General features: G+C 44.6%; 1 protein-coding gene across 8 annotated transcripts in view; it reads right to left on the bottom strand.

Annotated features, from left to right (window-relative positions):
* Positions 1 to 96: 96 nt before the first annotated feature.
* Positions 97 to 24,278, bottom strand: part of STAU2 (staufen double-stranded RNA binding protein 2) — a 295,381-nt gene continuing 271,199 nt past the window's right edge. For all 8 annotated transcript variants that reach the window (XM_066378875.1, XM_066378872.1, XM_066378874.1 and 5 more), the window contains 2 exons: positions 2,393 to 2,481; positions 97 to 1,189 (listed from right to left, as the gene is read on the bottom strand). In XM_066378875.1, the coding sequence (XP_066234972.1) occupies positions 1,096 to 1,189; positions 2,393 to 2,481 (183 nt within the window). In that variant the 3' untranslated portion in view covers positions 97 to 1,095. The remainder of the gene's footprint in view (positions 1,190 to 2,392; positions 2,482 to 24,278) is intronic.

The following is a 24,278-nucleotide window of genomic DNA, read 5'->3' as shown; positions in this document are numbered from 1 at the left end:
GGCCTTTGGGATGGGTTTCACTGAGGTGATCCTTAAGAAATGAGAGCAAGGGAAGGAAAGAACGACAGTAAACCACACTTCACACAGAAACCGACCAAATTTTTACTGCATTTGCTACACGCTGGGTTCCAACATGCTGGTCCTGAGCGTGACTGGCTACAAGCTGGCAAGGCTTTGACGGCTCCTCCAACCGGCTTTCCCTTCCCCGCCGGGGACACAGTTTATGCTGATCCTCCTCACTGTCCCGAGTCCAAAGGCAGTCATTAAAAACACTCTTGGTGCAAACAGTGAGTGGCCACAAGACACGAATGGGAGGGGGGGGGTTCGATTTCCGCCACAGGACGTGGAACCTGGAGACATGGTTGGTAGAGGCAAGACGCCTCCTTGGTGACTAAGAGTATTACGGAGCTCAAAACCCACAAGTGATGTCTTTTAAATTCCTGGAGTATAGTGAGACTAGTTGTTCCTAACATTATTTCATAGTTTTCACTAAATATCTGACCCGATTTAAACCATGTTTGTTTGCATACATCTTTGAGTAGTGTGCCTTAAAGGTATTCATACTGATATAGAATGAAGGTTACAAACATCTGCATAAAAAGAGAGACTGCATGATTCTATATGAAGACAACAACCATCACATTCCACAGCACGTCATTGGTTAATTTTTGAATCGTCAAGCATTATTTAAAATGTGGGAGAATAGAACTGAACACGGCGCCACAACAAAACAATCGTAACAAGGGAACCAGACCCGATTTCTCTAGCGATCATTTAAAAACTTCAACCTCTGTTTCTAGCACTTTTCATTAATTGTTATTTTAAGCTCCAGTAGCAGGATCAGATTTCTGCTGCCTCTGGACGAATGAGTTATGATCTGATCTCAAGTTCCAAGGGAAATGCACAAAGCTTTATTTTTTTTTCCCCCAGTTGAATAAACAGGACTATGCATATCATCTCTTTGTGTTAGAATAGTGTTGTCTTCACATAAGACTCAAATAATGGTATTAGCCATTCATTTCCTCGAACACAGACACCCTCATGCGTGCTGACAGGTTTATAAGGATGCGGTGGCAGCCGTGGTTCTGGGAGCTGCTAGATGACGGACTTTGATTTCTTGCAGTCCTGAGCGATGGAGCCCGGGTGTGTCTGGTTATTGTCCGCCTTCTCTCCCAGATGCTGGCCTTGTCTGGAAGATTAATACATTAACAAGAGCTGAAGGTCCAGGGTTGCACATCTTCAGACATGTTTATTAGCAGATGGCACACAGGATTCAAAGGTCACCACCAAAGTGACATTTTAAAGTGAAACAACAATATTTATGTTCAGATAGTCTACTGATGAGATCATGTGGAAATGGTTTTGATTAAATTAGCTTACGAATGGTTGCCAATCTATAGAAAAAACCGAAAATGCCATGTCTGTTTACCAAATGTTTTCTTCTTGCACTCTCACCTTTTAAATATTAATGACCAAAAGCTGGTTCATTTTTTGGTGGGGCATGGGGGTGGGGGTACAGGGCAAGGGCTTCTTTAACTGTAGTATCAGCACGTCTGGTTTTCACGTCCTGGGCTAGCTATTGTTTTCATTCTAAAAAACGTTATCTCCTGTGTGTGCTCTGAAATCTCACCTGCTATTATTACTGCTCTGAAAGGGTTGGGATTCCACTGTGTAAGTATAATTGCAGCTCAATTTCTTTACTCTTAATTGGGTCTCTGGAGAGACCTAAAATTCAGTCTCAGATAAGACCTTATGCTCAATATCATAAAAAAACAAAACAAAAAGAAAAGGCTATGAGCTAGATTTCAGAAATACTTATTATAGCTGCATTTGTGCCTTTGAAGCCCTTGGGAGCCACACTTTTGTGGCAACGTATGCTTGTGTTGTGTTTCGTACAACAAAGTGAAAAACCAAACGCAGCCAGTGAGGGGGGGGGGGTCACTTCTCAATTTCTTTTTCTTTTTTTCTGTGCTGTGCCAGCAATGTAGCAGGAATGTGAGTCAAAATTTTTAACTCAAAATGGTTTAGCCAGAAAATGCTCAACAGTGTGAAGTGAACACAATGTTTTGTTAATTTTGCAAGTTTCCACAGTCGGCAAAACGCATGATTATTTCCAATAAAGGCATTAGAAAATGCAGAAATAATGATCAGTGAGTAGATTAAAAAGTACACAGTCAAAAACAAAAACAAAAACCTTACACAGCCATACTGTAGGAAATGAATTTGGTCATATATACTGTTTCTCACTTATTTACATTTCATTGTATTACGAATAGTTTTGTAAGATTATAGCTGTTAGTGTCTGGAGTTTTTACCTTATTATGATCCATATTTTATTTTTTATGCACTGACAAAATTATAAATGTAAGAATATGACAGAAGATTTACTCACTTTTCAAGAGAGCTTTTTTCAATATTCATTGTCCCTTCCATTGGGTCCAGTCCTTGCTCAGAAAATTGTTTCAAGGCACTTAAAGCTGCCTAGAAGTGAGAACAAACACACAGACTAACAAGGAGATCCAGTCACTGACATTAAAGTAGCAAATAGGCAATTGTAAAAGGAAGCTGAGATAAACAGTAAAGACCATCGTTTTCATTAGTCTAAACAATTAGTTGTTTTGCATTGCTTAGCAATATTACATGTGAAAGGCCGGGTTATTCCTCCAGCAAGGTATAAATGTTCAGAGAGCTTTGTTTCTGGTGTGTGGTGGGGGAGGTGGAAAGAGGAATCTCCCCACATGTCTGATCCCTTATCCCTTATCCACAGTTTTGTTAAATCACAATGTTTTATCAGCAAATGTAGAGACACCTTTATAAACGTAACATACTATGGTGATGACTTTGCATAATTTCTTCTCACTTTACTGAGAGAACATATTCTCTCCCTTCAGATGTGAGAACATCAGACTTTTCCCACTTGGGTACTTTTTTTCCGAAATAAGCATAAAGATACTGTTCAGTGGCACAGACAGCGGGCCCCAAGCAAGGCACAGAACGTGAGCAGAGAGATGAAAACCCTTGTGCACACAGAGGGATGCAGGATGGTCTCCTGGATTTCCTCCCTCCTGGGGCCCTGGGGAGGCAGGCCTGGCTGTGGCCAAGCCTCCCAAGGTGTTGATATGCCCAAAATGCGTGGGACGCTGAAGGGTGTTGACAGCCCAGTGGAGGCTCACTGGATGGCTGGGAGGCACCAAAAATGCAATGCTGATAAGATCTACATAACTTGTTGACACTCTTGTGCATGTTCCAAACTGTTATTTCTCCGAATAAGAATTTGGTTCTTCTTCCCCTCCCCCACACCCCACCACTTTTAAGCTCCATCAGAGGGCCTTTGTTGGGTCTGAGCTGGGTCTGAGCAGCCAGGGATGCTTGAATCTTGGCGATCCTGCTGGGTCACACTTTGGTCATCTGTATCTTCTCAAGTGTCTTCGAAAAAGAGCTGACCCCTTGCAGCTGCCCAGACTTTTGTCTGCCATGGGCCCCTTTTGGGTAGATGACTAAAGCGCATGATCCCTTCTACATTTCTTTATTAATAAATATGCTTTTTGGTTTTTAAGTTAATAGACTTAGTTTCTGAGAGCAGTTTTAGGTTTATAGAAATGTGGAGGCAGGAGGCAGGAGTTCCCAGGACCCCTCCCCACCCCAACCTGTCATCTACTATTAACATCCTGCATCAGCACAACATGATTGTTACAAGGGATGAACCAGTATTGATTGATACATTATCATTAACTAAAGCCCATGGTTGACATTAAGGCTTACTTTTTGTGTTGTACGTTCCATGGGTTTTGACAAATGCATAATGTCATGTGTCCATGACTACAGTGTTACACAGAATGGTTCCGCTGCCCTAACAATTTCCCGTGTTCCGTCTGTTCAACCCTCCTCTTTAGTACCCCCCCCCCCCCGCCAAGATTCCTGGCAACCACTGAATTATTTTAAACAAGCTCTATAGTTGCCTTTTCCAGAACGTCAAATGTTGGAATTATACAGTACATAGCCTTTTCAGATTGACTTCTTTCACTTAACAATGTGCATTTAAGCTTCTTCCTTGTGATTTCATGGCTCAATACCTCATCTCTTTACAATCGCTGAATAATATTCTATTACATGGCTTGTACCACCATTTATCCATTCACCTATTGAGGGACATCTTAGTTGCTTCCAAGTTTCTGGCGATTATAAATAAAGCTGTTATAAAATATCTATGTGCAAATTCTTTTGTAATGTTTATAATATTTTTCTTTCTCTTCTTTCTTGGTCTTTCTTTCTATTTTCTAAATCACAATTCCTAGATCCAACCCAAAGTAACATTGTGTCCTTTTCTTTTTCTTTAGGCTTCTCTTCCTTGCAGATCCTGCATTGGTCTCCCTAGCTTAGCTGTGCTGATCTGAAGGCCCGCTCAGGGCTGCCACTGGGCCTGGGCTGCTGGGGCAGTGAGGGGCTGTGCTCAAGCTCCCTGTTCCACCATCATCTATCTCTTTGAACCTGGAGTCCTCAGAGATGTCAGTGCCCCACCTGACCACTCCTGATACTGGTCCACACTTGTGCTACACAGCAGCTGGCAAAGGCTGTGGTGGCAGGAGCAGGGGCTTTGATTGTGTCCTCCCCCAAATTCATTATGTTGAAGTCCTAACTCCCAGCACCTCAGAATGCAGCCTTATTTGGAAATAGGGTCATTGCAGAGGTAAGCAATTAAGATGAAGTCATGTTAGAGTAGGGTGGGCCCCTAGCCAATGTGACCAATGTCCTTATGAAAAGGGGAAATCTGGACAAAGATGCACAGATGGAAAGAATACCATGTGAAGAGGAGGGCAGAGGCTGGAGTGAGGTGGCAGAGGCCAAGGAATGCAGAAGATGGCCAGCAAGCACCGGCAGCTGATGAGCATGGGGCCAACTCCTCAGACCAGCCCTGCTGACACCTTGATCTTGGAATTTCAGCCTCCAGAACTGTGAGCCAGTGAATTTCTGTTGAGGAAGCCCCTCAGTTAGTGGTGCTTTATTACAACGGTTCTAACTAACACAGGTACATCATAATCCCTCTCGAAGGATATTAGGACCCCTTTTCTCTCTCTCTGATGTTTCCTTTTATCTTTTCATTATACAAATAGTTTTTCATTACAAAAAATCATAATGTGTGGACAAGCAAAAAAAAAAAAAAGTGAAAATATTCAGTATCCCACCACCATTCACAACTTTGTGTCTGCCTTTCCATACCCGCTTCTATCCCCTCTCCATGTGGACATCCTGTACCCTGGATTATATCCCAACTGCTGGGTGATCTGCCCTTTTCAGTGAACATGAGCTGTTCTCCATGGCAACAGAAATATCAGTAGCATCATTTCCCGTGACCACACAGTATCCATTGACTGCATGTGCCAGTCAATCCCTACTGTTGGACCTTCAGGCCACTCCCAATTTTGCAGCTGTTATGAACACAGCACTAAGCTTCTTAGCACTTAAGTCTTTGTGTACAATCCCAATAATTTCCTCATGACAGACTCCTAGAAACTAAATTTCTGCACCTAAGAGTTTGCACATTTAAACACCCGACCTCTCAGCCCTCAGAGAGGCTGGGGTCGCACCAGCAGTATGAGGGGCACCTGTCTGTGTGGGTGCTTCTGGAGTTCCTGCTCAGAATCCACTTAGTGGATCCTTCAAGCAAACTACTATCATCTTGATGGTCCCGCCTTCTCTTTAATTTGTTCGTCTTGACCATTTTTACCTTATTCAGTAGACACGGCTTTGAGTGAAGTTCGCTTCTTCCAGAAAATAAATTCTCCCTCAAAAGACTTAGATTTGGATACCCCCTGCCTCCAAAAATGAAATTTGCAGAGAGATCTGGCTCTCATTTGGTTTCAGTGAGCTGACCTCTGAGGTCCTTTTTAAGTCCTGAAATGCAGAGGGGGCTGGTGACCCTCCCAGTGACTACACTGAGAACAGTTCTGCAGATGTAGACATTCTTGTGGGGCTGTCACACGAACCTGAGCTTGAAGTCTCACCTCATACACACGTGTAAGGAGCAAGGTGCCAGGCCCTCGCTGCTGGGCTCCAGAGGCCACCCATGCCTGAATGTTGGGCAGATAAAATGTATTATGCTCACTTTGTTAAAGAGGCCGTTGCCCAGGTGATATTAATGTGTGTTGGGGTGGGCTAAAGGCAGGCAGAATCCTTGTAGCCTGGGGCTTGGTTTTGGGATTAAGCCTTTCCTACCCTTTTTGGTGTAAGGTGGTACAATCCTATCATGCCTCAGAGAAGTGACTTTGTATTAAGAGACTTCCCTATTATGTATATTGGATTAAGGGTTTGGATTTCTACACTATAAAATGGGGACGGAACGAGAGTTTGCGCTCTTGGTTCCTGAGGTTAGCATGAGAGAGCAGAGAGAGTAGAGCCAGCAGCTAAAGGAGGCCACGTGGAGTAGGCCAGGAGAAGCAGCCAAGATGGCGGAGTACTGAGTGAGATGCCTGTGTAGAGTTTGTATCTGGGATAAGGAAGGAGATGGGGAACTGAGGAGAATAAGGTTGGTGAGCTAGAAACCTTTGATTCTAGGAAACTCGGATAAGTCAGTGGCTTTGTGAGCACTGAGTGTGACTGGGTTTTGGAGCCCAGTGTGTATTTTTACTTGCCTGCCGGGTGCAAGGTAGGATTAAAGGTTATGGCCCACCAGTTTTTGGCTCCATGGTTTCTTTACCGACTGTCCGAATCCAATGCGAACCTGCAAGGGCCTGGCTGCTGTGATAGTGGCCCTGGCCTTGCCTGCTGGCTTTACACTAAACTTCCCAGACAGCACAACTCTGCGGCACGGGCAAGCGGACTTACAGTCCTCTGTATGTTCAACTGCTTTGAACTAATGCACAACTATTTTATTCTGACCCATTAGGATGTGAATTGTTGGCAAGAATGCAGATTTTTATCGATTTCTTCCCAAATGGATTATTATGGAAGGCCATTCAGGGCCGGAAATTGAAACACACAGCGTGGTACCTACCACTGAATGCGAGCCCCTAGGGCTTCCTGGGCCTGTTCTGTGCCCAACAAGGCCAAGACGACAACTGAAACCAACTTTTTTAAAAACACAAAATAAATCATGTATAGGCTAATTGAAGCCCATTATTTTCAAAGGTTGCTTTTGGAATACTTGGTTCCCAGGGTCACCTGAATACCAGGAGCCGATTTTCTTGCTCCACTGGGTCCAAGACCCTGGGACACCTGCTCCCTTCCAACTGAAAAGAGATGCACATACGAGATAAAGGCCAGGTCTCAGGTAGCAGGTTCAATGTTTTAGAATCTTGCAAAACCTCCTGGATGATTTTTATCAACATGTCCGGCAGGTCCCCGGGCACTGTCAAAACGCTTGTCATCACTCAAAGAATGTCCTTTAGGCTGGAGTGGCGGCACACTCTTTCACGGGATGCCATGAGCGGATTTTCCGAATTCTTGCATGGCTGCTTCCCCCCACAGGTATGCTCAAAGGTTTCCCAACATCAGTCCCTTATCTATTTAATGAGATAATTCAACCCACACGGTATTGATAACCCTGACTACGATCGCTTATAAATATGAGAAGACTTCTCGTTAATTTACAAAATGCGATGAAGACAGATTATCTTCTCTGTAAACAGCAAGAGCTACCATTTCACGAGCCTCACACTCTGCCACGGTCGTGAGACTGGGCACCTGAGCCGGTGACCTCAGATGTTAGCACAGCCCAGCCCAGCCAGGTAGGTTAAGCCTACCCATCAGGAATTCAGCGGCCTCCTCAAGGTTAACACAGCCAGCAAGCGGCAGAGCAGCTGTCTGAACCCAGCCCACGTTCTTGATCACATCACTTTACGCCATCCAAACTGAAGCACTGCTCCCATTCGGCCTGCGCAATGTCAGCCTCGATCTCCAGACAGTATGGTGGTCACCCAGTCACTCTCGCTACACCTCTCCCGCACTCATTCGGCTGGTTATCTTCCACAATAACTACCTGAGGTAAAAACTCATAAAACTATCTTCATGCGGGATCATGCAGTCCGTATCCAGCCTCCAGCCTCCTTGCAGACCCTGGGATGACTTCTGAGGCTTAGTTAGTTCCGCGCTTTGGTAACCCTTGCAGGCTGGGCTAAAACCAAATCATTAAGGTAGTTATTTTGCCACTTATAATTACCCAAGGGTATGACTCTGCATTTCTCAGCCTCCCAAGGGTAACCCAGCCTCTCCCTCCCTTCACTCGCCTCCCCTCTGTATTGTTTTAGGACAAGTTCTCATCTCTCACTGTCCTGGAGTTGCTGGCAGGAGGGAGAAACAAGCGCCAGTGTTTGGCTGGGTTGTGGGATGCCGGGAACACAGTGAGAGGAGGTGCCAGGGCTGTGCAGGTGACACAGACAGAGAGCGGATGGTGGATCTGGCTGTGACTTATAGTGAGCAAGCAGCCCAATCAATGTGTTTCGGAAGGCAGAGCCAGGCTGTTCACCTGGCGCCTCCTCTTACAGGTAGGTACTAAGAGCCCACTCAACCCGCTGCTTCCCCCCCCCCTTGTCACAGCCCCAGCCCACACCCCCAATTCACTGTCCACTTCTTTCCCAGAAAATACGCCTTCCAGATCAAAAAGTTTCACGGAATGAGCTGGGCTGCTTCCCTTCCTACAGCAAAAGGCCCAAGCAGTAGGATTAAGCAGTGACACCTGAAATAGCCACTTTCTATTTAGTAATACCCAATTACCAACTGTGTCAAAGAACAATGTACAATAAAGTGGCTTTGGGAATGTAAAGCCAATGGCCAGGGCCACCATCACAGCAGCCTTCTGGCCCATGCTCATGCAGGTTCGCATTTGATTCGGACAGTCGGTAAAGAAACCATGGAGCCAAAAACTGGTGGGCCATAGCCTTTAATCCTACCTTGCACCCGGCGGGCAAGTAAAAACATACACTGGGCTCCAAAACCCAGTCACATTCAGTGCTCACAAAGCGACTGACTTATCTGAGTTTCCTAGAATCAAAGGTTTCTAGCTCACCAGCCTTATTCTCCTCAGTTCCCCATCTTCTTCCTTATCCCAGATACAAACTCTACACAAACTGGCATCTCACCCAGCACTCCGCCATCTTGGCTGCTTCTCCTGGCCTCCTCCACGTGGCCTTTCTCTGCTCTCCTCTGCTCTCTCTTCTAATGATAATCTCAGGAACAAGAGAGCCCAAACTCTCGTTCCGTCCCCATTTTATAGTGTAGAAATCCAAACCCTTAATCCAATATACATAACAGGGAAGTCTCTAATACAAAGTCACTTCTCTGAGGCATGATTGGATTGTACCACCCCACATCAAGACGGGTGGGAGAGGCTTAATCCCAAAACCAAGCCCCAGGCTACAATGATCCTGTCTGCCTCCAACACACATTAATATCACCTGGGCGATGGCATCTTTAACAAAGTGAGCATAATACATTTTATCCGCCCAACAGGGAACAAACATGGAAATTTAACAGTCCACAAAAATGTTTCACTCTGATGCATAAAATAGTGGGATAACAAATCAATGTTCTCTCTCTACCTCTCTCTAAAAATTCAATCAAAAAGTTTTTTTAAAATGTTTTACTCTTTACTTCCAAATTGATCAGAAGATGATAAAATCAGCAAAATCCCCATGTTTACACTGCACAAACCAAACAGTAACTTGCCAGGTGTTAAAAAAAAATTAAGAACATATTGTAAATATGCTACCTAATAATAATAAGAACACTTTGTGAAGGAAAAATCAAATAGCCCTCATTTAGGGAGACATACTTAATGCCTGATTAAGGAACAGGTTCTTTATCGTCTATCACTGGAGGCAAAACAGATAACAAGATACTGTCTGCAGCTCCCCCTCCAGCAGAGACAATTTGCTGCATGATCAGTGTAAACTAATCTTGAGGAGTCGTGGGAAGGAGGTAAATCTGGGGTCCTTAATGAGGAACATCTTGAAGGATACTTAAACCCAAGCGTCTAACTTCCCACACTCTGGGCAGTGGAGAATTTCAGAGATACATTAACATAAGTACCCTGAACCCTCATTTCGCTTTAGCCATAAACAAATAGACAACTAATGAATTCATTTCCAAGGTCAGAAAATGTTCTCCTACCAAATCAAAACAAACTCATTCAGCATCCACTTGTATGTTACCAACTAGAATTATAAACTTTAGCTCTAGGACAACTTACATGTTGTGGGGTTAAAAAAAAAAAAGATACATTGAAAGCAACACATGTAGCTTCATTTGAAAGAAGAAAAATTAAAGTAGTTTAAAGAAATGAATGGCCCTGCCAGCTGGCTGAGTGGATGGAGCTTTGGCCCAGCATGCTGACATCCCGGGTTCAATCCCTGGTCATGGAACACTGAGAAGCAGCCATCTTCTTGTCTTTCCCTTCCTCTCCCATTCTCTCTCTTCCCCTCATGCAGCCTGTGGCTTGGTTGGTCCAAGTGTCAGCCTCAGGTACTGAGGATAGCTTGGTACTTGAGCATCGACCCCAGATGGGGATTGCCAGGTGGATCTTGGTTGGGGTGCATGCAGGAGTCTCTCACTATCTCCCCACCTCTCACTTAAAAAGAAAAAAGAAATTAACGATATTTCCTTTCTTTCCTTCTTGTCTTTTCAGCTCAACACTTGTATCTACTGTGTGTGTGTGTGTGTGTGTGTGTGTGTGTGTGTGTGTGTGTTTCCCTTAGAGGAGAGCATCTGCGCAGACACATAGAAATATTTTTGTCCCCCAAACATTTTACAACTGTTTCGTGAGTAGGGCTCCACAGGTTCTGGAACAGATGTTGCCACCATGTCGTGTATCACTTGTTTTGTGCGTAGTTATAGTAATGCCAGAAACATGATGCCAGTAAGATCCTTTCTGTGCCTGTTGATTGGTCTTGGCTGCACTTGTGTGTGTGTGTGTGTGTGTGTGTGTGTGTGTGTGTCCACAGAATAGAGGTGGATCTTTCCAGCTATTTCTGTAATCTCTAACTTTCCTCTGGTCAGTTAGCACTGTGTTGAACCCGTATCTATTCTTCTGGCTTCCTTCTTCAGGAATTGATAGTGTGCCATGGCACTGTAGCAGAACTCAGTCATTCTTTGAGACAACGGTGGTCTTCACTAGCAAACTGTGAATTTAAACTCATCCCCTTATAACATGCACAGCTCTTTGCGGAGTCTTTGAACACGAGGCCCAATGGCTCCTTTTATTTCCTGTTTTCCCATGTCACACTTTTCCCACCAATTTCATAGTCTAAATCCCAGAAACAGACAGGCTGTTCCCATAAAACTCAGTGGTAACCACATATGTCTGAATGTGGCTTTCATTCTTAAGTGAGTGTCTGGTTCATTCTGTTTTGCATACAGTGCTTGCTCCCGTGGAACTCCTCCTGGGGGCAGATCTAAGAGCTCGAGTCACGTCAGAACACACAAGTGGACAGAGATGCAGCTCGTTAAATGTCTGCTTCAATGGGAAAAGTAGCAAATGTCTTCATCTGCAGTTGAGCACTCTCCTACCTTTGTCCCAACAAGCTTGGAGGCTGACTTTTTACTAAATCATCTAAATACCTGGAAAACCGGAAGGTTCTTCAGTAAACCCACAGGCTTATTGCCCAAAGAATGAGAATTTTTATGGTTCTAAGTTATCATGTTCTTGCTTTGAATGGTCTATAGAAAAACACCTTATATAAAATAAAAGCAACAAAGAGAAAACTATATTTCTAAGTTTTAGCACATTCTGATAGGATCCTCAGTCTATTATGTGTCAGATGACTCCACTGATAGGACTTCAAACATAAAAGGAAAGCAGAATCACATTGAGCTTTAGTGACATTGTGTGCTGCCAGCTTTGTGACAATTCCATTCTGGCCCTTTACTTTCCATTTATGCTCACAGAATCCTACTGGTTCAGGTAGTTTCCATAAAATTGGTGCTTTATAAAATGACTGACTGTTGGGACAGAGGGCTGTCAGCTTGTTAAGGAGATAGCCACTCTTTGTGAAAAACCGGGCTTGGGGGTGCGGAAGGCATGCAGGGTTCGGGCAGTCTGCTAAGGCAAAAAATAGGACTTCTGACTCTAGAAGGTGGGGGATTAGGACAGAACTGGACACCTGAAGTACAGACTTAGCCATCACCTTTATTTCTCTGTCAGGCTCTTATGTTGAATCCACATAGTTTCAGCCTTTTTTTTTTTTTTTTTTTTTTTTTTTTTACAGTGAGAGGAGGGGAGATAGAATGATAAGACTCCCGCATGCTCGCAGACCAGGATCTACCCAGCAACCCCTGTTTGGGGGTGTTGCTCAAATCTACTGAGCTATCCTCAGTGCCTGAGGCTGATACTTGAACCAACTGAACCACTGGCTGTGAGATGAAAAGAGAGGGAAGGGGGAGAAGGATGGAGAGAGAAGCAGATGGTTGCTTCTCATGTATGCCCTGACCAGGGATCAAACCTGGGATGTTCACATGCTGGGCTGGCGCTCTACCCACTGAGCCAACCAGCCACAGTGCTTTCAGCCTTGACAATGATACAGAGTTGAATTTACTGCAGGGTTAACTGTGGGGAGCAATGTTCCCGGTGCATTTAGAACAAACTCAAGCAGTGGCCTCCATACTGCTGTGCCTTCCCCCAACCATAATCCTCTGTTTCAGCAACATCATTTCTTTTAAAACTCCTGTGTTGTCCTCCATTTAATTACTTTTGATTCAACAAAAAGTCCCCTTTGTAATGGCATTTACAACAAGGCATTGAAACAAAGCAAGCATGACTCTGCACTTGGCAACATAATGCCCCCAGGGGTGTCCATGTCCTAATCCCCATCATCAAAACATGCTACCTCACATGACAACAGGGACTTTGCAGATGGGACTGAGGGCTAAGCAATGAGATGGAGCAACTAGCCTGGCTTATCTGGGTACACCTTAAAATCAGAGGCGCATTCCTGGCCTCGGCTGGAAAAATGGTCAAAGAGATGCAAGGTTGTTAGTCTTGAAGACGGAGGAAGGGAAACACAGCCATAGGATGTGGGTGGCCCTCTAGATGGAGGGCTTTTTTTACACATCTTTCTCTGTTGAGCCCAACATCCCATCACAACATTCTTTATAGTCTCTCCATGTTAATTTATGTCCTGTTTCCTGTACATTTCTATCACTTTTTTTCTTAGTGCATTGCTCACCCATCTCTCTTCCTGAGAGAACCCTATCATTATGCCTCCTCCTTAATCAAAAGTCATTTATCATTCCCAGCCTCAGAATAACATTCTGTATCGCTGGCCTGGCATTCAAGGCTCTCCACCCTCTGGTTCCATTCTACCTGACAACCTCACTTACTGTGGTTTCATTACGGCATGCTTCCCAGAAGGTGGCCCACAGAACACCAGCCACCAGCCTCAGGGACACCTGGCAGGTGTGAGTGTCATCAGCTAGCTCCCTGGCCACACACCAACATTCCATAAGCCCTGCCCACACATCTTCTGTACCAGTCTGTCTCCTGTCTGCTCGAGAACTTTGAGTCTTTTCAGATTCCCAGGGTGGGCTTCCCTGTTTCCCAGCCTGTCTCCCTCCTAGGAATTGTGGACAGCCCTTGCCTTTCACCTCCCTGAACTGTGAATCGTCTTTGCGTGTTTATGTCCCGTCTCCCATACACTAACTGTTGGCCGGCAGAGCCACTGGCCTGTGTGAAATCATGACAGTGGGTTTGTCTTCAAGGAATATTCCTTAATAGATTATCCATAGCTTCCATATGAAGCAACCTCAGACAGACAAGTATCGTAGACACATTCCTTGCTTCTGCGTCCTCTCTGTTCTCTGAGTCATCATCCTGGTTTCCCACGGCAGGCATCACCAAAGTTTCTTGCCAGTGAGGTTCTCTCTCCTCCTTTTATGCCCCCTCCCACAGGTTCTGTGACCAATATGCTAGGGGATAAACAATTCCAGGAGAGCAAGACTGGGCTGTATGTATCCATGTGAGAGAAAGTTCCCCTGCCCCACAATTTACCTCCAAGGAATATGGTGATAGTTACTGTCTTTTCAAAGCATTGATCATGTGGGCTTTGGCTTCTGTCATCTTTGAGGTTGGCCATCAATGCTTCGCCCTCCCCGAATCAGCGTAAGGTCTACACAGGAAGTGCCGGGAAGCCCAACATGGGAGGACCGCACAATGGGGCTTTGCCTAAGACCTTCAAGGTGGCACATCTTGCAACAGAAATCAAGAGTGGAGCCTGTCCTGCCCAAGGAGAGCCGAGCTCTGCAGGGCAGTTGCGACTGCATTCTGCTTTGGCTCCCTCCCCTTCGTGGCCTCGAAGGTCCATGTGGGATTTCTGGATCCTTTGATCCAGACAGGATGAGAAGCCTTCCCACTGGACATGTGGGCACACTGCTCAGTCTATTCAGGAACTCCATCTGGGTTTAAGTATGTCATTGGTTAAAAAGTTAAAGTTACTTTGTAATTTTTACTGGGTTTCATTATTCTTGGATTGCATGGGGAGAGGGGAGTTGGGAACAGGGAATGGCAGTCAATCAACAGAACCTGTAACGTTCTGTTTAATTCTGAACCTCTGGTTGTACTACAGTCAAGTCCTGGGTGGGAGAGGCCGGGGCTTGGAGGCCGTGCTGCCTCTCTCAGCAGCTGAGGCACACGGAGCTGCATTTTCTTGGGGCATTTGGTGGCCATCCCAGTGGTCAGACTGCAGCAGGGAGGGGGCTGGAGTAGACCTTCACCTCCATCCCGAAGTCTCCTTAGCCTCCTACTGACACCTGATTTATACATATAAATGTATTTACTTTTTATAATGGAAGTTCCAATCATTCACAAAAGGACAAAGAATAGTACACTGAACCCCTACATACCTGTCCCTCTGATCAAGAGGCATCAGTATTTTGCCAATCTTGTTTTCATGTACTATTTCCAATCACATATCAGATAAAGATATACACCATTATCACACTTAACAAAATGAATAATAAATCCTTTCTATCATCTCAATAGCCAGGTTATGTTAAAATTTCCCCTACTGTCTCAAAGATAATCTTCAGTTGCTTTTCAAATCTATATCCCAACAGCTCCCATGCTGTATTTTATTGATCTTCTAGAAGTCCTATGGCAGGCAGAATAATGGCTCCCAAAGATGTTGATGTCCTAACCCCTGTGTTTGTGAATGTTACTTTACAAAGGGCTTTGCTGATGGGATTAGATTAAGGACCTTGAGATGAGTTAATTAGCCTGTGAGTCCAATCTAATTACAAGTCCCTAAAATTAGAGAACCCCTCCCAGCTCTGGTCAGAGATTGAGACATGATGATGGAAGATGGTGTGGAGGATGTGCATTTACTGGTTTTGAATATGGAGGAAGGGGCCATAAACCAAGGAATGAGAGAAGCTTAGAGAAGCAAGAAGAGACAAGGATACAAGGATTATCTCCTAGAACCTCTAGAATGGAACCCAGCCCTTCCATCACCTTGATTTTAGCGCAGGGAGACCCATTTGACTTCTAAGAATGAAACTGTAAGATAATACCCTTGGGTTATTTTCTTTTCTTTTTTTTAATTTTTATTTTTTACAGAGACAGAGAGAGAGTCAGAGAGAGGGATAGACAGGGACAGACAGACAGGAACGGAGAGAGATGAGAAGCATCAATCATCAGTTTTTCCTTGCGACACCTTAGTTGTTCATTGATTGCTTTCCCATACGTGCCTTGACTGTGGGGCTACAGCAGACCGAGTAACCCCTTGCTCGAGCCAGCGACCTTGGGTCCAAGCTGGTGAGCTTTTGCTCAAACCAGATGAGCCCACACTCAAGCTGGTGACCTCGGGGTCTCGAACCTGGGTCCTCTGCATCCCAGTCAGATGCTCTACCCACTGCACCACCGCCTGGTCAGGCCCCTTGGGTTATTTTAAACCACCATTCCTCTAACAATGGACTGAACATCACACGAGGTGTAAGTGTGTGATGCAAGATTCTTTCCTGAGATCAGGTTGGTGTTGGGCCAAGGAGATACAGAGCCTGACTGAGATGTCCAGGAAAGGGGGTCCCAGGGGCCTGAGAAGAAATTGGGCCAACTGTGTTGGGTGACCCTTCAGATGCTGCTGGTGGCTCCCTGCAGGCTACAGCAGACAAGGAGGGACAGCAGAAGAGCTGTCCACCCCTCTCAAGGCAGGCTTTACACTAAGATCAAGTTGCTCGTCGTATCCACCTTTCGCAGACCTAGGCTCCACCCACCACTGCCCTCCTTATGCTCTACGCTGGGCTGGGTTCTGTTCAGGGATTCACGCTGGCCAGTCCCTGTAGCCTCTTCTTCTCATAACAGCCCCCAGGTCTCCTCACTGGGGAGGTCACCCTGACCATCCATCCCATCTACAGCACACCCTGACCCCCAACAAATCCCATAACCTTGTTCATTGTCCTCATAACACTTGTCACAATCTGTGGTTCTTTCTCAAAGGGAGGGTCCTGGTCTATCTGATTCACAACTAGGTATCACTATGCATTCAACAAATATTTACTGAGAGCCAGGCGCCACGCTAGGCACCAGGAAAATACGATGAGCCCACACAATCCCTGCCTTTGTGGCATGTCTGCCGGCAGAGAGAAGGTCATGCAGACAATGCCAGGCTAGTAGGATGGTTGCTGTGACAATTATGCGACAGCAGCACCAAGAAAGAACACTTAGATCTCCCCAGAGGAAACAGAGTCACGAGAGGCAGCATTTTGGGTGAGACGTAGGGTGAGCAGGGCTTCAGGGAGGCAAACAGTGAGTGGAGGGCATCCTCAGCAGAGTGAGGGGGTAACTGGGAGCTGATGGGCATGGTAGGTGTCCTGGGCCATTTTAACGCTGTTGTCTAGAAAAGGAGGCACTTTGCTGTGGGAAAGGTTGGGCCAAGCCCAGGCGGTGGAAGCCACAGGCAAATGATTTAGGTCTCAAAACAGGATGAAACCTTGCATTCAGGGAATGTATGCTGGACACGGAGGTGAGACTGGGGGACACCTGCAGCCTGGGCCACTTGCCATGTGGGTGGCGATGCTGGCAGGCAGATGGCAGGGAAGGCCCTCATTTCTCTAATCTCTCTGATACTCCAGTCAGGCCTCACAGAGAGAAAATACCAGCACAGCTCCAAGGTGAGAAGGGTGGCTGGAGAGGTGACATTTAGAGGATGTCATGTATAGTGAGTATGGACTGCAGGTAAAACTGGGTTTTCCCTGACAGGGGTCAGAATCTAGAACTGAGCTTCACCATTGGTCATGTGACCAGTGTCCATCCCCTGTTGATCCCTCAACGTCTCCATTTAGAAGTTGGAATCAGTGAACCCATCTATTACAGGGACTCACTGATGATTGTATCTGACAAAGGTGTCCTGAGGTGTCTGCTGTGTATAGGGCTGTGGGAAACTGATCAACAGCTGGCCTCACTAAACCATCTCCAGCTCCCTGCTTATTACTCTGAGGCAGGGCAGCAAAGTGGTTAGAATCCCAGGATCTGCAGCCCCGCAAACCTGGGCTCAATGTCTGCCCCCTCCTCTTACTAGCCACATGACCTTGGGCAAGTAAAGATCCCCACTATGAAATGACATAGCATCTAGTGCCAATGACACTCATTTTGTTGTAAGGAGTTTACTTTTCTAACTCATTTAATTGGTATAGTCAACACATACTTGTGACTACTGGATTGACCTTCATCCTCAGTTAAAAACGGGGATATGAAGACATAGATGGAGCAACTAAGCAATGACGCATGGCTTATTCTTGGTAGGTTTGGAATTTGGACCTAGACAGCCTGGCCCTAGAGCAGAATTTTTCACAACTACAATAAGCCTTCACTTAATATCGTTGATAGGTGCTGCAACTTTCAGTGAAATGACGTATAAAAGAACTGATTTTCCCACAGGCTAATAAGTTCCTACGGCATCTCATCATCATTCTAATGAAACAATGCCAAGTGAGATGAAGTGATCTGAGGACCTGCTGTGTACTATACCACATCTCGATCCAGAAAGAGGACACACCGTGCAAATGCTGAAGACACAGCCTGACCAAGGCATGACGCCCACACGAGCCAGAGTGTCGGTGCTGGCGCTGAGAACATAGGCCTCCTTCTCTGACCCAGGCCCTTCCTTCCTGTTTTGCTCCCCTGAGCAGAGGTCTCCCAGGTAATGGAGGGGGTTGGAGTTGAGAGGCTGCAGAGCTGAAGGCAAAGGCCCTGGGCTTGTCAAGTAAGGCAGGTTAGTGGCGACTCCGGCTCGACCTAATGCAGGCACGGTTGACCTCAACAGGGCGACCATTTAGGTGGGGCAAGATTTAGAGTTAGGCTAATTTAGAATCACTGTCAAGACTGAAACCCGGGTAGGCTGGGCCCAGGTACACACTGAGCTCATCAGAAACTATAAATGAATGTTAATCAGCAACTTCATACTTTTCCTTGATATACTGCTCACTAAAATTAGGGGATATTTCAAAATGAATATGAAGTGATAAAAGATCTGCTAATTTTTGTGAGCAGTGTATTATAAGACTAGCTGTCTTGGTCCCTGGGACCCCTACGCCTCTTCCTTTTCCTCCGTCACCGAGCACCTCTTCTCAGTCTCTGCTGCTGGCTTTTCCTGTGTCCTGCCTTTTAAATCCATCTTGGACTTCTTGCCTTCTTGATGAATGTTCTCTCCCTAGATGATCTAACTGAGGCCTATGGCTTAAGTCCCTTATCAACACTGATGGCCCAAAATTCCCGTCTTCAGCTTAGCTTTCTGCCCTAGAGTTCACACATGTGACTGACTGCCTGGTGGATTTCTCCACTAAGGTGTCTAATAAGCATTTCAAACTTGCCCAAATCCCAACTACTGATCACAATTCCCCAAATCAGTCTTTCCTCTGGAGATGGAATCCCATGCCATTGGTTGTTCAGTCAAAAAAAAAAAAAAAACCCCAAGAATCAACCTCACTCACTTCCTTTCTCTCTCACCTCCCACACCAACCCATTAGTGAGTTCTGTTGGTTCTTCCCTGAAATGCACCCAGAACCTACTACTAACCACTTGCCCTGTGACCATCCTGGTCCAGGTCACCACCATCTCTCAGCAAGACTTACACTCTAGCTTCCTAACTCATCAACCTGTGTCCACCTGTGCCTACCTGACGCCTCTCCTGTGAATATATCCAGAGAGACGGGTATGACATATAAACGAGAACAGGTCACGACCTCACTAAAAATCTTCCAGGGGCTTCCTGATGCTCTTAGAACAGAACTCCCATTTCTGACTCGAGCCCCAAAGCCCTTTGTGACCCCACCCCACCCCACCCACAGCTCCAGTCTCATCGTCTACCCCCACGCCTGCCCCAGTCCCACGGATCTCTGGCTTCATCAGACTCTGTGCTCTCCATAGACCCTGAGTTCATTCCTGTCTCAGGGATTTTTGTTTGCTTGTCTACCTGGGACCCTTCTCTGAGGTCTTCATATGGCTCGCCCTCTTCCTCCCAATCACTACTGTGTTGTCACCCCTCACCGTCCCCACTGGACGCAAAGAAGCTGCACTGCCTTCTCTCAGCCTGATGTTCTCACAGCTCCTCACACTGCCTAAGTTTTTAGTGTTATTGTCCCTAAAATTTTATTATATGTATATTGGCCCACTTACGAGTTTATTGTCCGTGTGCCCCATCAGAAGGTAAATTCCATGAGGGCAGAGATTTGTCCCTTTTGTTCATTGCCAAACACTCAGCACCCAGAACAATACAGGCTTAATAAATATTTATTGGTTGAATGAATTAAAAAACAAATAAATAGGCAAAAATAGTGACCATTTTCAAGCATATCTAGCCACCACCCATATATAGTTTTATTAATTCTCAGAGGTTCCTTAAGGAAATTAGGGAGTAGATCATTTTCCCCATTTATTGAAACCTGGACCATTCATTTCATGTTTAAAGACTAATTATTCAGCTGGAGTATCTGCTACATGGTTTTTTAAATGAAGGAAGTTAAATATCACAATAGGTCCCAAACGTGGGTGTTCTCATATGTTGTAAACTTACTTTTATGCCAGTTAGAGTATTGAAACTTTGGATGTAATTTAATTGGAACTAACTTTAATTTTTTCCTATCAAGTCTTAATATTTTTAAACAGAAATGAAAAGTCACTGTAAAATTCAAGAAGTGAATGGTATCTCTTTCTTCTCATTACAATGGAAAGAAAAGCACATCACTAATATCATACTTCCTTTGGTAATTTTGAGAAACTCCATTAAAAGTAATTTTGAGAATCTATTTTTAAGTAACCATCTCAAAAGAAATCTAGTATCCTGATTTCTAAAGAGCATCTTTATGAAGAGAATATAATCAAAGAAAGAGCATTATTTTGTGTTTAAATAATCATGATCACAAATGGTTCCCTTCTCCTACCTTCAGCCCCAAGTCAGAAGAAATTTAGTCTACTTTTGGGGATATGCTTTAGGTCTGCCAAATACTTAAGTAAAAATTGCTCCTCAATTGTTTCAGGAAACTAACATACACATACCCACACCTAGTTTTGTTTTTTGTTTGTTTGTTTGTTTCCTAATTGCCTGGCTGCAGATGCAGATGGAAATGATAAGAATCCATGTGACAATCAGTGATGGAATCCTAATCCTTGTTAAGCTGTAACATGACAACTGGCAGTTCCCAATGTGTATTATGAGACAGAGAACTTTTTTTTTTTTTTTTTTTGCCTGTGGGTACATTCCCTTTCAAAAGCAGAATATTTTCTCCTTTTGCTTTCTAAAGATATCATGTTAAACTCCACTCTTTCTGGTTAATCTTTTAAGGAGGCAAGATAGATGGGAAAGAGAATCTGGAAGAGACTTATGAATTTGGGGCAAACTGCAACATGAGGCATTCCAATATGCAATTTCAAATCAAAACCTGAACTTGGGAAAGCAATGTTCTATCAACCAGCAGCATTCTTTAGAAATGCCTGGCATTCAATTGGATAGAGTTATAAGAAATAGATTGTAGGCATATTGCGAATGTTTTTCTTCTAGCACCTGGTGGTATCAAAGCTCAGGAGGAAGAGTGGGTCACCATGCCAGAATTTAAAAGCTGCCTTCTGGATAACTATGTGGGAATGATATGAATTAAGTTATCAAAAGGCTGGAAGGATTTACTGAAAGAGGGGCGGGTGCTAAAAGCAGGAAGCTCTTTGGAATTTGATAGCATGTCACTATAGTCCTTTCTAGAGCTAGTACTGTTAGCCAAACAATGGTCGCTAATATTTCAAAAGAGAAAAATGAGCAAATGAGTACAAGCATAAAATGAAAGAAGGCAATACCCTGATCTGTAAAAGTAAGGAGTATTTATAGTATGGGATACAATGTGGGATGAGGGATGTCAGGCACTTCCTCTATGAAGCCTTTCTATATCTGGAAGGGAGTAGTGACTGGTGATTTCTCTGTGTGTTAGTCAAGGTGAATGAACTGCTGAACAAACACCCCAGAATCTCAATGCTCATGGGAAGTTCATCAGGGTGTTCCTGGGCAATGGCCCCTGGTCAATCAGGGACCCAGACCCCTTTCTTCTCATGACTCTTCCCTCCTGTAGGCCAGCATATGGTCCTCTCCATTCAGCCAGTGGACGGGAAAATAAAACAGAAGATAGTGCATGAGAAATGCTTATGAATGAGGACTGGGAGCCTTCATACTCCACTGACATGCCTAGACCCAGTGACATGACTACACTTAACTCTGTGACACCCCCCACCACCACCACCCCCACACACTGCAGGTTGGGAAACCAAGTCTAGCTGTGATCTGAGAAGAAGAGGAAACAGGTGGGGGGTGAGTCATTAGTCTCTACCACAAGTGGCACCATGTCACTACACTCCCTTGCTGAAGCATCTGCATGTCTGTCTCCACATGCTAAGCTGTGAGTCCCCAGGATGGGGCAGAGCGGATGGAACCTGATTGTTTGGGTAGCTGCAGCACCTACGCTGATGTGGACATAATGTTTGATTCCATTGTTGGCGGATGTGGGCTGCCTTGTTCACGAAGCCCAGCAGAGTGACCCAGTGATGTTAGACTGGTTGTCTCTGCTCTAAGATCACCAAGAGATGCCTGGATTTTTCTCCCTTCCTCAAGATAGCCTCCCTGTGAAGACATTTCTACAACACACAGGGAACACATGTCAATGTGGGCAGGGGTGCCTACTTTTGTAACTCTCATCGTGTCTACATGCAAGATGCTCTCACAGAGAGACCTTGTGCCCTTCAGCACTGTGGTTGAGGGAGAGAAGTTGAGTTCCTGAGAGACAAAGATGGGGTGAAGGGTTTCTAGTGAACCTCAAGAATAAAAAAAAGGAACCTAAATCTTTATCAAGGTCAAGCCTGACCTCCTTATCCACTGAGAAAGAAGTCACAAGTTATAGGGGAATAAGCAGGACTACAGAACTCTATAAAACCTGGAACTTTATTCTTTCTGTGCCCATTTGGTCCGTGCTCACTTTCTGTTTCACTCAAAGTGGGAAGAGCTGGTGTGACTACTCAGAGACAACAAAGGCAAGGGTTTCTGGGGAGTCTGCACCCCAATTTGCAGTCAAACTGGGGTAAGATTAATCCTAAGTAAGAAACAGGAAGTATGCAGCCTTAATTCTTTTTTTTTTAATTACAATAAAAGAAAGAGCGATAAGTTGAACTTCATCAAAATTAAACAAAAAAGCTGTTGCTCTCTGTTCATGACCCTGTAAGAGAACGAAAAACCAAGTTACAGACTGGGAGGAAATGTTTTCAGACCACACATCTGACAGAGCGTTTATACCTACAACATATATGGGACTCTCAAAACTCAACAGTAAAAACCAAACAACCCAATAAAAGGATGGGCAAAGGACACGGAGAAGCGGTCGCTGGAGGATGTAAGCATGGCAAATGCACATATAAAAAGATGCTCAACAGCCTTGGCCTTTAGGACCACGGTATCACTTCAAACCTATGAGAACAGCTCAAAAAAATATACTGCTCACAAAAATTAAGGGATATTTCAAAATAAATATAAAGCTATAAAATATCCTCTAATTTTTGTGAGCAGTAATAGTAGTGACACCACCAAATGCCGGAGGAGACTCAGAGACTGGATCTCTCATCCATTTTTGATGGGAATATAAAATATGTCAGCCACCTGGAAAATAGAACGGCAGTTTCATAAAAAACTAGAACATAAACTTTATGACCTAGCAATCACACTCTCTTGGTCGTTTATCCCAGAGAAACAAAAATTTATGTTCACACTAAACCTATACAGAAATTTTCAGAGCAGCTTCCTTGGTTAATAGTTAAAAACTGAAAACAACCCACATATCGCACAACAGATGAACTATTAAGTTGTGGCACAGCCAGACCACGGAATCACGGAATACCACTCAGCAATAAAAAGGAAGGAACTATTGGTGCACATAACACCGTGGATGACCCTCAACAGCATGAGGCTGAGGAGTGGAGAAAGCCAATCACAGAAGGTCCCTGACTATATGATTCCATTTACAAAACATTCTCGAAATAACAGAAATATTGAGATGGATGACAGATTAGCGGTTGCCAAGGGTAAGTGATGGGAGTGGGAGGGGGAGCAGGAAGGAGGTGAGACTGTGAAGAAACGGCGCCAGGGCAGGTCTTTGTGGTGATGCGTCGGCAGTTACACAAATCCACACACGTGAAAACTGGCATAAAACTGCAACACACACATTGTCCCAGTGTCGATACACTGGTTTGGATATTGTGGCACAGGTAAATATTATACATATCCCCACCGGGAGGGAGCTGGTTATTGAGTGTATGTGGGTCCTTCCTGCACTATTTTTTGTAACTCCTTGTGAATCTATTTCAAAATAAAAATTAAAAACAGAAACAAAATCAGAACTGTGCTCTTTGGAAAATAAATATTTTTGATTTATAAGATCATAGTTCTCATTGTAAAACTTTGGAAATTACTTCATGTTAAGGAAAAGTCCCTGGTATTGGCTCACCCTTTAATCAACTCCATTCCCACACCACAGAAGTAACTGTTCACTGTTCGATGTGCATGTTCCCAGGTATTCTTACGTAGATGTGGACTTTTTGTTTTTCCTCAAGGGGAATCAAGTGCTTATTCTTCTGCAACTTGCTTCTAGAGTATAATACTGGCATGCCTTGGACATCTTTTCATGTCACCAAAAAAGCTCTAAGTCATTCTTTTTAATAGATGCATGGCCTTCTAGTGTGTACCTGTGCCATAGTTATTTAATCAGTCCCCTACTAATAGACTATTTATGTACACCTATGTAGATACACTTAAATACATCCACACGATACATTTAAA

This window comes from Saccopteryx leptura, chromosome 3 (genome assembly GCF_036850995.1).
Source record: "Saccopteryx leptura isolate mSacLep1 chromosome 3, mSacLep1_pri_phased_curated, whole genome shotgun sequence".
NCBI lineage: Eukaryota > Metazoa > Chordata > Mammalia > Chiroptera > Emballonuridae > Saccopteryx > Saccopteryx leptura.
This window is presented reverse-complemented; position numbering and strand designations above follow the sequence as displayed.